Raw genomic sequence first — 12,010 nt, forward strand, 5'->3', positions numbered from 1 at the left:
AAAAATTTTTGATGTTGAAAGACCTTCTAATTGATCATCTCGACATCGAGATATATGAATATGAAAAAAAAAAGATTTTAAACCTCAAAGTTAGTGCATGTTGCAACACATTATCTAGACCGTCTATTTTCATGCTTTTCATATATTTAGAGATCAACTTGATTTTAAGCATTTTTGGAGTTTAAAATTTTATAATTAGACATAAAATTAGATTTTCAGATAATCCTAAAAATGTTTTATACCAAAATTATATTTTGTAATAAAATTTGAAGGTGCGCCTTAATTGGATTGTTTAAGGTGGCAACCTTATAGAAACCACACCCATACAGTTAAATTAGACCTTGTCTACATCTAAGATTGGAATCTATATATATATATATATATATATGAGGAAAAAGTTTATATAAGGTTGTAGAATTACAGATGCACCTCAAAAATATATCAGAAAAGGTCGTTTTAATGTTGAAGAACACTCTAATTGATCATCTCAACATGGAGATGTATGAATATAAATAAATAAATAAAAAATTAAGTCTCAGAAATAGTGCATTTTGCAACACATTATCTAGATCGTCAATTTTCAAGATTTTCATATATTTATAGATCTACTAGATTTTTAACCATTTTTAGAATTTAAAATTTTATAATTAGATATAAATACGGATTTGCAGATAATCCCAAAAAATTTTAACACCCAAAATTACATGTTATAATAAAATTTGAAGGTGCATCTTAATTGGATTGTTCAAGGTTGCACATACCATGGGATTTTCAAGGACTGAACTTCTCCACCACTCTGTCAAAAGTGTCGCACGCGTTGGTCTAAGTCACCATTTTCCCCGACGACCTTGTTTCTTCGGCATAGACATCGAATTCCACCCTAACATATGGAATCTATTTCTTTTCCTCTACTCATTCCACAATAACACGCTCATCATGCCCTCCATTTTATTTATCACTATCTTGGGTGCTCTGAATATGGAGTAGTAAATTTGTAAGTTTACAATAACACGCTCATCATGCCCTCCATTTTATTTATCACTATCTTGGGTGCTCTGAATATGGAGTAGTAAATTTGTAAGTTTGAGAGGGTGGGGGTGGATTTAGTTATGGTTGTCTAACCTCGAAATGGGAGATATCAAGACTTCTATATATCCAATTTAATCTGAAAACTCTACTAAATAGATCCCTAAATACCTGGCAGGAAAACATCCTTGCCACAACCAAACCATTGTGCAAAACAATTGCAATAAATTTCATCTTTTTTATCTTTAATTATAGGTTTTGCATTTTGTTTGAAATATTTTGGCTAAGGTTTGTTCTAAATGATAATGGAAATTTTGCCGTTTATTTAGCACCAAGGATTGAAATCAAATTGAAATATTAGGGCATGTTTGCCATCTCTATTATTATGCAATTGCTCCTTGTTTCTTTCTGGATAAAAATCTCATAATGTTTATTGAAAATCTCCCTTACCAATGGAAACTAATAATTTTCATTCTCTTTGGATTCTTAAATTTTTCCATAACCGTGAGTTGATCTCTCTCTCCTCTTCAATCCCCTTCTAGTTACTTTTAACCGTAGCTTTTTTCTATCGAGGGAAGCTTATAAAATCATATTTAAGAGTTACTATTTACCATCTCATCAATAAATATGATTTGACTGTATACAATGAGATCATTTACCTTTGGAACGAACAAGGAGGTCACAATTATGTCAAATACGATAGCTTGGGTGTGTCAAAAATTCAAAAAAAAAAAATTTAGACTTTCAACTTGATCAATGAAATAAATGTAGCCACCCAATTTAACATCCAGTGGTCAAAATTAATTGTGACCACATTGTAATTTAGCATCCGGTGATCAAAATTAATTGTGACACATTGTACCAAAAGTATGATTTGTTTTAAAATTTATAGCGATGTATCATTAGATGAGTTATTTGAAGACATTAGATCTCATTGGATAGAGTGAATGCTAAATAGATGAACTCTCAGTAAAATTTGACAAATTTGGCTTCAATTACACCATCTTCATCGTCGTTTTTCCAGGCATGCACATGCAATTGGACAGGTACAAGTGCCCTAAATCTGCCATTGACCTTTTGATGGTTGAGTGCCTATCCAATTTCTCTACTTGGAAGAATAGGGATAGAAAAAGATTAAAATTAATAACACAGTTTCTACGAGTCCATGTAGAAATGAGTTACTTTAAAAATCTATTTTTGAGATGGATTTTTTTACTTAATTTTTTAAGGGCATGTGATCTCTAACATCGAGATCATGAATATAAAAAAATTAGAAATAATTCTATTAGGAAAACATTTGGACCATTAATTCTACTTGTTTTTATATAGACACCTATTTACATGCATCTTTAAGATGGATGCCTTATGCCTTGGGACCATATATTGTAGAAAGAAATGCAGTCCAACTCGTATGAAACAATTTACCTAAAATTAAAATATACTTCATATGGGAAATAAAAATGAGCAACCAATCACTAAATAAACTAACAATAGCAAGTTCATAACGACAAAATTCTACAAACATAAACAGAGTAAAAGTAACCCAAAACATGCTCTCAGTCACGCAAAAGTAAAAGATGAGCTTAGGAAGAAGAGTACACCGTAAACGGGCTTCAAAATCACCTTAACTTTGACCTCTTCGCAGGTATCCCTCTCTTAACTTCAGGTACACGAGCTTTCCCGAAAGCCTTCGCCTTCCTTCTCCTTCTCTCCTCCTCACTATCTGACTCGTCACCCTGCTCCTTATCAGCGTTCCTTGCTTCTCTCTCCAACTCATCCCAACTCTTGCCTTCTGAGTCCTCAGAGTCCTCATCTTCCTCCTCATCTTCATCTGATTCCACTAGAGACTCACTGTCAGACGCTTCATCCTCTGATTCAGAAACCTCCTCTACATCAGAAGGTTCATAACCAACATCTGATTCCTCTGAGTTTCCAGAATCTGAATCGCTAGCCTCTAAATTCAAGAACTCCCACCCACCATCTTCAATAAACTTCTCGGGATCCTCAGTTATAGTCTTCAAAATAGTCCTCCAATTCAAGTTCATCTTGCTCTCATAGTACTTGATATTGATGGCATTGAGCCACTCCTTGATGCCATCAAGGGCAGCAATAGGGATGGCATCAATTCGAAGGACATCCTTCTTAAAATCCTTGAACACAATCGCCATGTCAAAAGCCTTTTGCCCAAGACCAACCCTCTCCAGATTCACAATCTCAATCTCGCTCAGTGTAATCACCAAGAAGGGGGTTTCTATTAGCTCAACTAGGCAACTGGAAGTGGGGACAATGAAGGCCGACGATTTTTGCGGGACCCCATGAAACCCTAGCTCCCTCAAGGGCTGATCAAACTCAAGCTGGAGGTTCCTCAAGTGGGGCTGGTCCCATATATCACCAACCCGGCTCACAAATGCTGAGAACTCAGAGTTTATCTTGTTGGTCCTCTCTCTCTCTTGTTGCTCCTCTTCTATCTCATCAGGGTCATAAGTCGACCTCCTCCCACCTCCAAGAGTTTGGACCACATCCATCACCTCAACATAAAACTGAACATCCTTGGTCTTCTTCTTTCCCACCATTATGTGATTGTGCAAGTGAAAATGCAGCAATGTGATCATTTCCCTCTCAGCTGGCTGGAAAAACGCATGCTTTACATTGGCATACATTATATCAACAGATTCACCTTGCCTAGAAGTGGAGAATCGAAACCCATTGAAGTGGGCCTCCAAAGTGCCTCCCATCTTGCGCCCACGCCCCTCAAAAGCAGGTCTAATCTTCAAATCAGAAAGCCTAATGGGTTTTGTCTTCGAGAGCTGGAGCTTCTCTTGGGTCACAAGGGTGGCCCTCTCAGCCCTTTCCGACTCCCTCGAGGCAACCTGCCTCCTTAAATTCTTTATGAGCTGCACCTTTTCGTTTATATGCCTCGCATCTTTGGATCGAAATGTCACTTCCTTGAGATAAATGGCCCCTTGGTTCTTGAGAGAATTCGCATCATGGGGCACAAAAGCAGTTCCAGGAACATTGAAAATAATGCGAATATAGGACATTCGGCTCCCATCTTCATAACCCCTATTGCAATCTTGCTGGCTTGTTACACTCTTCACAGTAGCAATATGGAAAGGGACCAAGCTTCCATGGATAGGTAAAAGTATCGCTTCATTCCTTTGGTCTACATAAATCATAAGCTCTCTTGAGTTCATCACATCGTCCACATTTTTATAGGCAACCAGGTCATTTGAGGTCCTCAGTGCACCACGCCCATCAGAACTCCCGAGCCCACCACCGGCAAGCCTCCTGGCTGTCTCTTCATTCTTTTGGCGAGCAAGCTCAGCTTGGTGTTGCCTCCTCTGTTCCTCTTTGGTCATCTCCTGATTATCTGATCTCAAGGTGGTCTTGGACAAAAAGCCATCTAAACCATTCATCTCAATCTTGGGCTTCGACTTCTCTTCTTCTTCCTCATCATTGAAAGAGTACGCAACATCCTTGAAGGCCTTTGAGCTAGTAGAGGTTGCCACTTCCGGGACATTCTCTCTCACAATCACAGTGTCTGCGAGCAAGAGAGAAAAAGACTCAGTTTTGGGGTTGTTGGTGGGGGCCTTAAGGTTTTGAAAACCGAGAGAGACATTAAATATCATCCCTGCTTTCACCAACCGATCATTCTTTGCGTTCAACCTCAAACCCGACTCTTGAAACTCAAGACCAATACCAGTTCCTGCTGATTTGGTCAAATTTGAAGCAAATTCGGGCGCTTCTCTCTCTACAACTTCCATTGCTGCCTTATAAGCCTCCCCAATCTTCTTCCCTGGCTTCAATGATCCTATCGCCGCCTCATGTGCCTTGAAAAGCACATTATAAGCCTTGTTTTGTTTGTCATCAGCATCAATCAAGTAAGTTCTAGCAACATTAGAACAGTAACTATTGTAACGAGACCCTATAGCACATATAATCACACTTGTAGCATCATAATAAAGGTGGTCATCATTGCTTGAGGAATTTGGTCTAAGGTCAAATTGCCCACCACTCTGAAAGATGGGTGGGTAACAAATATCTACATTCTCTGCCTTGAGCTTCACCTTCGACTTTGCAGGATCGAGAATAGCCTTCTCAGTGTCATCCATTAAGGAAGAATGGGTAACCTTCTTCTCTTCATCTATGATGACTTCGAGCTTTGGGACCACAAAGTTCTTGAGGACAGATGCACTTAAGAAAGAAGCCTTCTTAACATTTGTAATCTCATTTTCATCCTTAACAGCAAAAAGCTCTGAGAACCCATTAGTCACATCACCAAGCTGAAAATTCAACTCCAGCTTCTCCCTCCATGTTTCTAGGAGCTTCCCTTCTGCAGCCTCTCTCGCAATATGCCCCACCACCACTTTCTCTGATTCAGCATGCGATTTGATTGCATTAAAAATTTCTTCCATTTGGGAAGCCCCATCTTCATTTTTGGCCTTAACATGAATCAAAACCTCCAAATTCAGTGCTGACTTAGCTGACTTTCCAAGTGTTTCTAAAAGGTTGGCCTTCTTTTGACTGCAAAGGAAGTGGATTTGTTTTGAGGTAAAGACCATGATTGTTTCAGGGAACTCATAGCCAAGAAGCCAGATATTAAGGGCAGAAGATTTGAGGTAGCGAAGGTCATCTGATGGGGGCGGGGTTGCAACTGCTATGGCATCCGCTGAAGCCCATAGAGAGTCCCGATTTTCCTCCCAGCTTGAGTAAAAGGCCTTTAACCTCTTGGAGAAGGTATCTAAATCAATTTGGTAAGAGGAAGATTTAGAGGCATTCTGCTCTGATGGTTTTGCAGTGCCATTTCTGTGGTCCGCCATGGTCAAAGCAGGAACTTACTGACAAAAAAGAAACAGTGGTTTCAGTAATGGCCATATATAAACCCAAGAACAAAAAAACAGCAATATTTTTACATGTTTATGTTCCTATGACATTACTCAGAGGGGAGAGAGAGAGGGGGGCCGAAGAGGGAGGGAGGGAGGGAGGGAGGGGGAGAGAGAGAGAGAGTGTGTGTGCGTGCGCACGCGAGCATTTCACATAATAACAAGTATCACACATATTCATGCAAATCTGTAGATGGAACAAGAATGACAGAAGACAGTTTTACAGAGAGAAAAGAAGAGACTTGCAGATTAAATAAAGAAAATGGGAGAGATCACCAATCCAATAAAAACCAAAAACATTTAACGATACATACAAATAAAACCCTAAAGAGCAAGGAACTAGAAAAAAATGCCTAACATGGCTGCGTTTAACAACTTTCTTTGCAGTTTCCCCAGGAAAATCCTGGTTGCTGAGTTTCCTTGAATCTGGGAAGATCGTGAAATTCGTAGCCTGGAAGCTGCGAGCCCTGTTTGATAACATGTGGTGCTGGTAGTTTCACCTGCTTGGTATTGGGAAAGCTGGAAATTTGCTTGTTTTAATTGTTCATTATGTATTTCATTGATTTGATGTATAAAATGCATATTTCAAATAAGATTTTCTTGCTACAGCCCATCTAATGCATTTCTTGTAAAATGTACGGCTCAGCTTTAAACTTCCTCTTATCCAACAGAAACCATTATCATGCAAAACAGAACTACAACATCATATATCCAATAATCTACGACCATGTTTGCCTTGATGGGCTGCAGCAATGCATCATCATACATAGTACAAAACTCCTCTCCCTCAATTACAAATTGGGCACAGTGTTACTTCCACCCTCAGCCACATTTTTGTTTATTTTCCAAGTTGGCCCAGGCCTCTTTCGAATGTAAATTTTCCTTCCTTATTTCCTTCACTTTTGAAGAGCTCTTTCTTGACCTAAAATCTGTTCCTAAATTTCCAAAGCTTCTTGCTCATCTCCCTCAATTACAAATTGGGCACAGTGTTAATTCCACCATCAGGCACATTTTTGTTTATTTTCCAAGTTGGCCAAGACCTCTTTCCAGTGTGTAAATTTTCCTTCCTTATTTCCTTCTTTTTTGTGAGAGCTCTTTCTTGACCCAAATCTGGTCCTAAATTTCCAAAGCTTGTTTGCTCATGAGGATTTCCATCTTGTTGGCAATAAGTGCGACTTGTGTGCAACATATCAGATAACAATATTGAAACCAAGGAAGATTATACAAGAATTCAAGTTATGATCACAAGGAATTCTTTGTTCATAGTTCAAACATGTAAGCAGAAACAACATTGTCATGTCTAGAAGATAAACTTGAGCTCTGTGACCAGTATCTTCACAGACATCCAAACATAGCCATATCTATCTAATCATACAACAAACACAATCAAGTTTAGATTGACAAGACTTAAAAGATCCCAAATGAAACTGCAAAGACCTGAAATAAAGTTCTCTCATGTAAAACAACAAACTTGGTTTATACTCTAGCATAACATACATCAGGAATCTTTCCTCAATAAAACATACATCCGGAACAACATTGAAATACTAAGCATATGACCTACATTCAAGGGACAATACGATCAGGCAGTAGCAGCTGGGATTTCATAGCACTACATCTCAACTTCCATTCCTCTGTAACCTTGTAAAAAAAACAAAAAAGATCTAGCACACTTCAAAAAAATCTCAAAAAAAAAAAAAAAAAGAAAAAAAGGACAGGAAAAGGAACAAAACCCACCCAGTTCACCCAAGCAACAATCAATTTTCACCACAAATCAAACCAAAAACCAACAAAGTATAATGCCATAAAAACAAAAAACCACCAATTCTAGCAATAAGAAAAAACCATGTTAAATCTGACCCTAGTTTCTTTAGGCTATTGATATTCCCTGTAATGTTGTGTATCTTTAACAACAAAACCCTATTAAATTGGGGTATTCTCTACAGGGAAACCAACTTTAACAGCACACCCTATTAAATTTCTGGAGAGAGACCAGTGGAAGCTCACACCACAATGTCAAGAGATAGACCAAAATCATCTCAAAGTTCTAGATAGGGACTAAAACCCATCTGAAGGTTCTATAACATTCAGGGCCTGTTTGATAACTGGAAGCAGGTTCATGAACTGTAAATTGGAAGTTCCTCCTTGCTGGGAAGATGGAAGTTACTGTAAGAAGGTCCTGGTTTTTGTGTTTGATAAACTCCAGGGAAGTTAAAGAAGTTCCTGGTTTCTATGTTTGATAGTGAAAATTGCAAAATGTAGAGCACAGGTTTCCCATAATAATCATTCAAACCCTAAAATGACAATAGAGAGTAAATGAAAAACTCCCTAAAAAATTAAAAACAAGTACTTCAATAAATCTCGCGCCATGAACTATCCATTCCTTCAGTTGTCAATAGCAGATCAAATACACCAAATTTTGGCAAAAAACAACCTAGAGCAAAACAGATGATATAGATTGTGATGAACAGAATCACTTATACCCATCTAGCAAGAAAGAAAAAAGACAGATCTTGGACACATTCAAATTGCACCTTTGACCCATCTAGCAAGATAGCAAAAAGACAGATCTTGGACATCCACTCATCAACAGTCTGAAAAAAAAAAAGGACTAAATTTTTGTCCAAATGACTACATTTTCATGTTGAGAAGGCCTTCACAATAAAAAAAAAATCCAAATCAGATTGTGGCAATCTTTAATGTCCATCGATGCAGTAATTAGAAAGAATCTATTCACACAATTAAAAAATTGCATGTTTAGTGTATCTAGCAAGAGATTGAAAAGCAAGATTGTTAAGGCATCCATTCAAATATCCAAAGAAAGACTAACAATTTCATCTAAAAATCCACACTTTCATAAGACAACAATCTCACAGACATCCATTCATAAAATATCTGAAAAAAAAAAAATGTCTGAAAAAAGCAAAACGTCTTAGGCATCTATTCATTATTAAGAAGGTGTTCTCATAGACAGCAGTAAAAAAACCCAATTCAGTTGGGCGAGGAGGAGAATACAGTCTGCAGGGTTAGTAAATTCCCTTTGGAAACCTAAAATGTTAATAAAAAGGAAAAACCGCATTTCATTCACAAATTCTTCTTGAAATTTAATATGTTGGTACTCAAAAGGAAAAAAAAAGAAATATGTGAAGAAAATGCATTATTTTTTACTAACAGTCCCCTGTCCTTACAATCCTAAAAGTTCAAGACTCATTCATAGCATTAAAACTCTAATAACTCCCAAATTGGTACTCTATTTTCAGAACTCAACAAAAAAAAAAAGTAAAAGAAAACAAAAGAGATAGAGATAATGAAAAGAAAATAAAAAAATGCAAAGTACATCATTCATTTAATCTTTGAAACCCTACAAGATAAAGCCCACTCCAAAACCAATGATACAAATAATTTTCAACATTCTGGTTTTATTGTCCACGAAAGAAGCCCTAAAATGCCCAATAAAAGAAAACCAGAAAAGTATTCTACCATATCCCTAAACATAACTTTAAAATCAGAAGATGCATCTTTTCTCCATTAATGATTTAATCTTTGAAACCCTGCTAGATAAAGCACAACCAAAACTAATGATTCTAATAATTTTCAACATTTTATTGTCCACAAAAGAACCCCTAAAATGCCCAATAATGAAATTTCTTGTTTTAGGGGAAATTTTTAGGGGAAAAGGAAAGGTACCTGATGAAGAGGAGTTAGAGAGAGAGAGAGAGAAGGAGAGAGAGGAAGAGGGGTTAGAGACAGAGGGAGAGCGAGGAAGAGGGGTTAGAGAGAGATAAGTATCTAATGAGGAGGAGCAGTTGCGGAAGAGGCGGAGGCGGAGGCGGAGGTGGAGGCAAAGAGGAGCAGTCGTGGAGGAGGCAGAGGCATGGAATACAGTGGCATGAGGGTGCTAAAGAAGTGAGAGGGTGAGGTAGGGATGAAGTTCCTTTTTAAGGGGCAAGCTTTCTATGCTTCCCTTACAACATAAAACTTATATACTTCCCCTAATCCAACCGTCCATTCTGAATAGAGGGCTAAGATTGGGCCAATCACATTGTCACGTCTATACACTATTTTATTTTTAATTTTTTTCTATAAACTATTTTGACACTAATTTTGTACGTCCAATCTTCTATTAAACTCACACTAGCTAAAAATATAAAAACAATATTTCCAATAAATTAAAATGATCAAAATACCTCTGAATGATTCAATGGGTATTTTGGTCATTATATTTTATCGAAAAATTATTTTTAATATTTTTTATAGTTGCGCCCCAATGATAAGATGGCATGTACCAAATTTCATATTCATACAATTTGTACAAAAAAACTAAAAATAAAATACTTTGAGATGTCGGATCTAAGATCAAACGGTGAGTGACTCTCTTGATCAAAATTGGACGGCTGGATGGTAGGGGAAGCATATATCTTCTATGCTGTAGGGGAAGTATAGAAACCTTTCCCTTTTTTAAGTTCTATGGTTTTCCACATAACTTTTTTAAAGAGTAAAAGTGGAAAGAGCTACAGTATAAAGAACTTCTCTAAATATCTTACATTTTTTTTATCAAACACAAAACATGAATAGCAACAGGTAAGTTCCATCTTTTCGGAAGTAACTTCCAGTTATCAGACACACCCTCAGAGACACCACAATATCAGGCGGAGTAAAACCAGAGGTAAGTTCCATCTTCTGGGAACTAACTTCCCGTTATCAAGCATGCCCTCAGAGACACCACAACATCAGGCAGAGTAAAACCAGTCTCAGAAATTCTAGAGAGAGAAACAAAAAGAGTAAAACCAAGAGAGAGATAGAGAGGATACCCGGTATCCTTCTGCCCAGAGCAAGAGAACAGGGTTCGTAGATGGTAAAAGCAATAAGAGAAAACTAGAGGAAAGCAGGGTTTCTATCTGCGGCGGTGGAAAGGGAGAGAGAGGTTGAAATCATATTTAGCAAATCCCAGTTTAATCGTCGATTTTTAAAAAAAAAGTTGGCGTTTTTAAATGGTGACCTTTTGAAAAGGTCATGAAAAAATCGCTGCTTACTTTTCATAAAAAAACGTTTAAAACGCGATTCTTCATAATACGATTTAAATCAGGCCAAAAAATCATATCTTTTTTACCTATAATTTTTTTTCCCTGTCTTGTGTATTGCACCCATTGCTACTTCCATGCGTTTGAAATAAAATATTATTTCAAAAAAAAAATCCTAAAATATAAATTTTTATCCCCACTGTGTTCTTCAAAGCCACAGTTGCAGATTGAAAGTATGAATTGTTTTTCCCTTTTTTTTAAATTTAAACAACGTTGTTATTATGGAAAATCATTGTGTAAATGAAATAATACTGTTTATGGCAAATCATTTTGTAAAGTAAATCAATGTGTAAAGAAAATCATATACATGCAGATTTCTGTTATTATTTGTGATAATTGTTTTTATGAAAATAATGTTTATGGCACAAATTTGAGCTAAAAAACACAGTTGAATGAGAAGCAGAAAGTGTGAGTACAGGACCAAGTAATCAATATTTTGTTTTAGATTATGTGATAACAAAGATAAACAATAAGTACAGGACCAAGTAATCAATATTTTGTTTTAGATTATGTGATAACAAAGATAAACAATATAATGTAAACTGTAAACTTACAGGAACAAGCAATCCCCCAAACCTAATCGTTCAGCTCTGCTTCCTGTTTCCCCAACAAAATGAAAAACCTCTTCCTTTTCTCTCTAAAAATCAGGGCTTCTTCACGAATCAAAAAATCAGCTAGGGCCTCTTCACAAATCAGTATAATTAGGGCTTTCTCTCAAACAACAACTCAAATCAGAGAGAAATATCATTGAAATATCATCTTCAAACTATCCCAAATCAGCATCCCATCTTCCTTTTCTCTCTCTAAAAATCAGTTAGGGCCTCTTCGATTAGGGCATTAGGGTTTGTGAAGCCAATGAACTCTTCTTTCTTCCTTCTTCTCTCTCCATAAACCAAACCCGATGAACTTTTCCTACTTCCTTCTCTCTCTATAAACCCTAATGCCAGCGCCAATTTTCTTCTCCTCCTTCGTCCTCCTCCTCTCTCTCTGAACCGTAAACGATGTGAAACACAAATTTCT

At 37.0% G+C, this 12,010-nt stretch overlaps 1 protein-coding gene across 6 annotated transcripts; it reads right to left on the reverse strand.

Annotated features, from left to right (window-relative positions):
- Nucleotides 1–2,487: 2,487 nt before the first annotated feature.
- On the reverse strand, nt 2,488–12,010 carry LOC18425849 (FACT complex subunit SPT16). Of its 6 annotated transcripts, none has more exons than XM_088847937.1 (3): nt 11,545–12,010; nt 7,474–7,543; nt 2,488–5,860 (listed from the first exon to the last, which is right to left on the reverse strand). In XM_088847937.1, the coding sequence occupies exon 3, from the start codon at nt 5,844–5,846 to the stop codon at nt 2,646–2,648; it is 3,201 nt and encodes a 1,066-aa protein (XP_088704063.1). In that variant the 5' UTR covers nt 5,847–5,860; nt 7,474–7,543; nt 11,545–12,010; the 3' UTR covers nt 2,488–2,645. The 6 variants fall into 6 exon arrangements, with proteins under 6 accessions (XP_088704063.1, XP_088704060.1, XP_088704062.1 ...); XM_088847934.1 differs by having other exon boundaries at nt 2,488–5,864; XM_088847936.1 differs by having other exon boundaries at nt 7,474–7,550.

This window comes from Amborella trichopoda, chromosome 9 (genome assembly GCF_054954075.1).
Source record: "Amborella trichopoda isolate Santa Cruz 75 chromosome 9, AtrichopodaSantaCruz75HAP2 v2.0, whole genome shotgun sequence".
In the NCBI taxonomy this organism is placed as follows: Eukaryota; Viridiplantae; Streptophyta; class Magnoliopsida; order Amborellales; family Amborellaceae; genus Amborella; species Amborella trichopoda.

What these genes read in the sequence shown, in the direction of transcription:
- LOC18425849 (XM_088847935.1), bottom strand. Translation starts at nt 5,846, where the DNA reads ATGGCGGACCACAGAAATGGCACTGCAAAACCATCAGAGCAGAATGCC.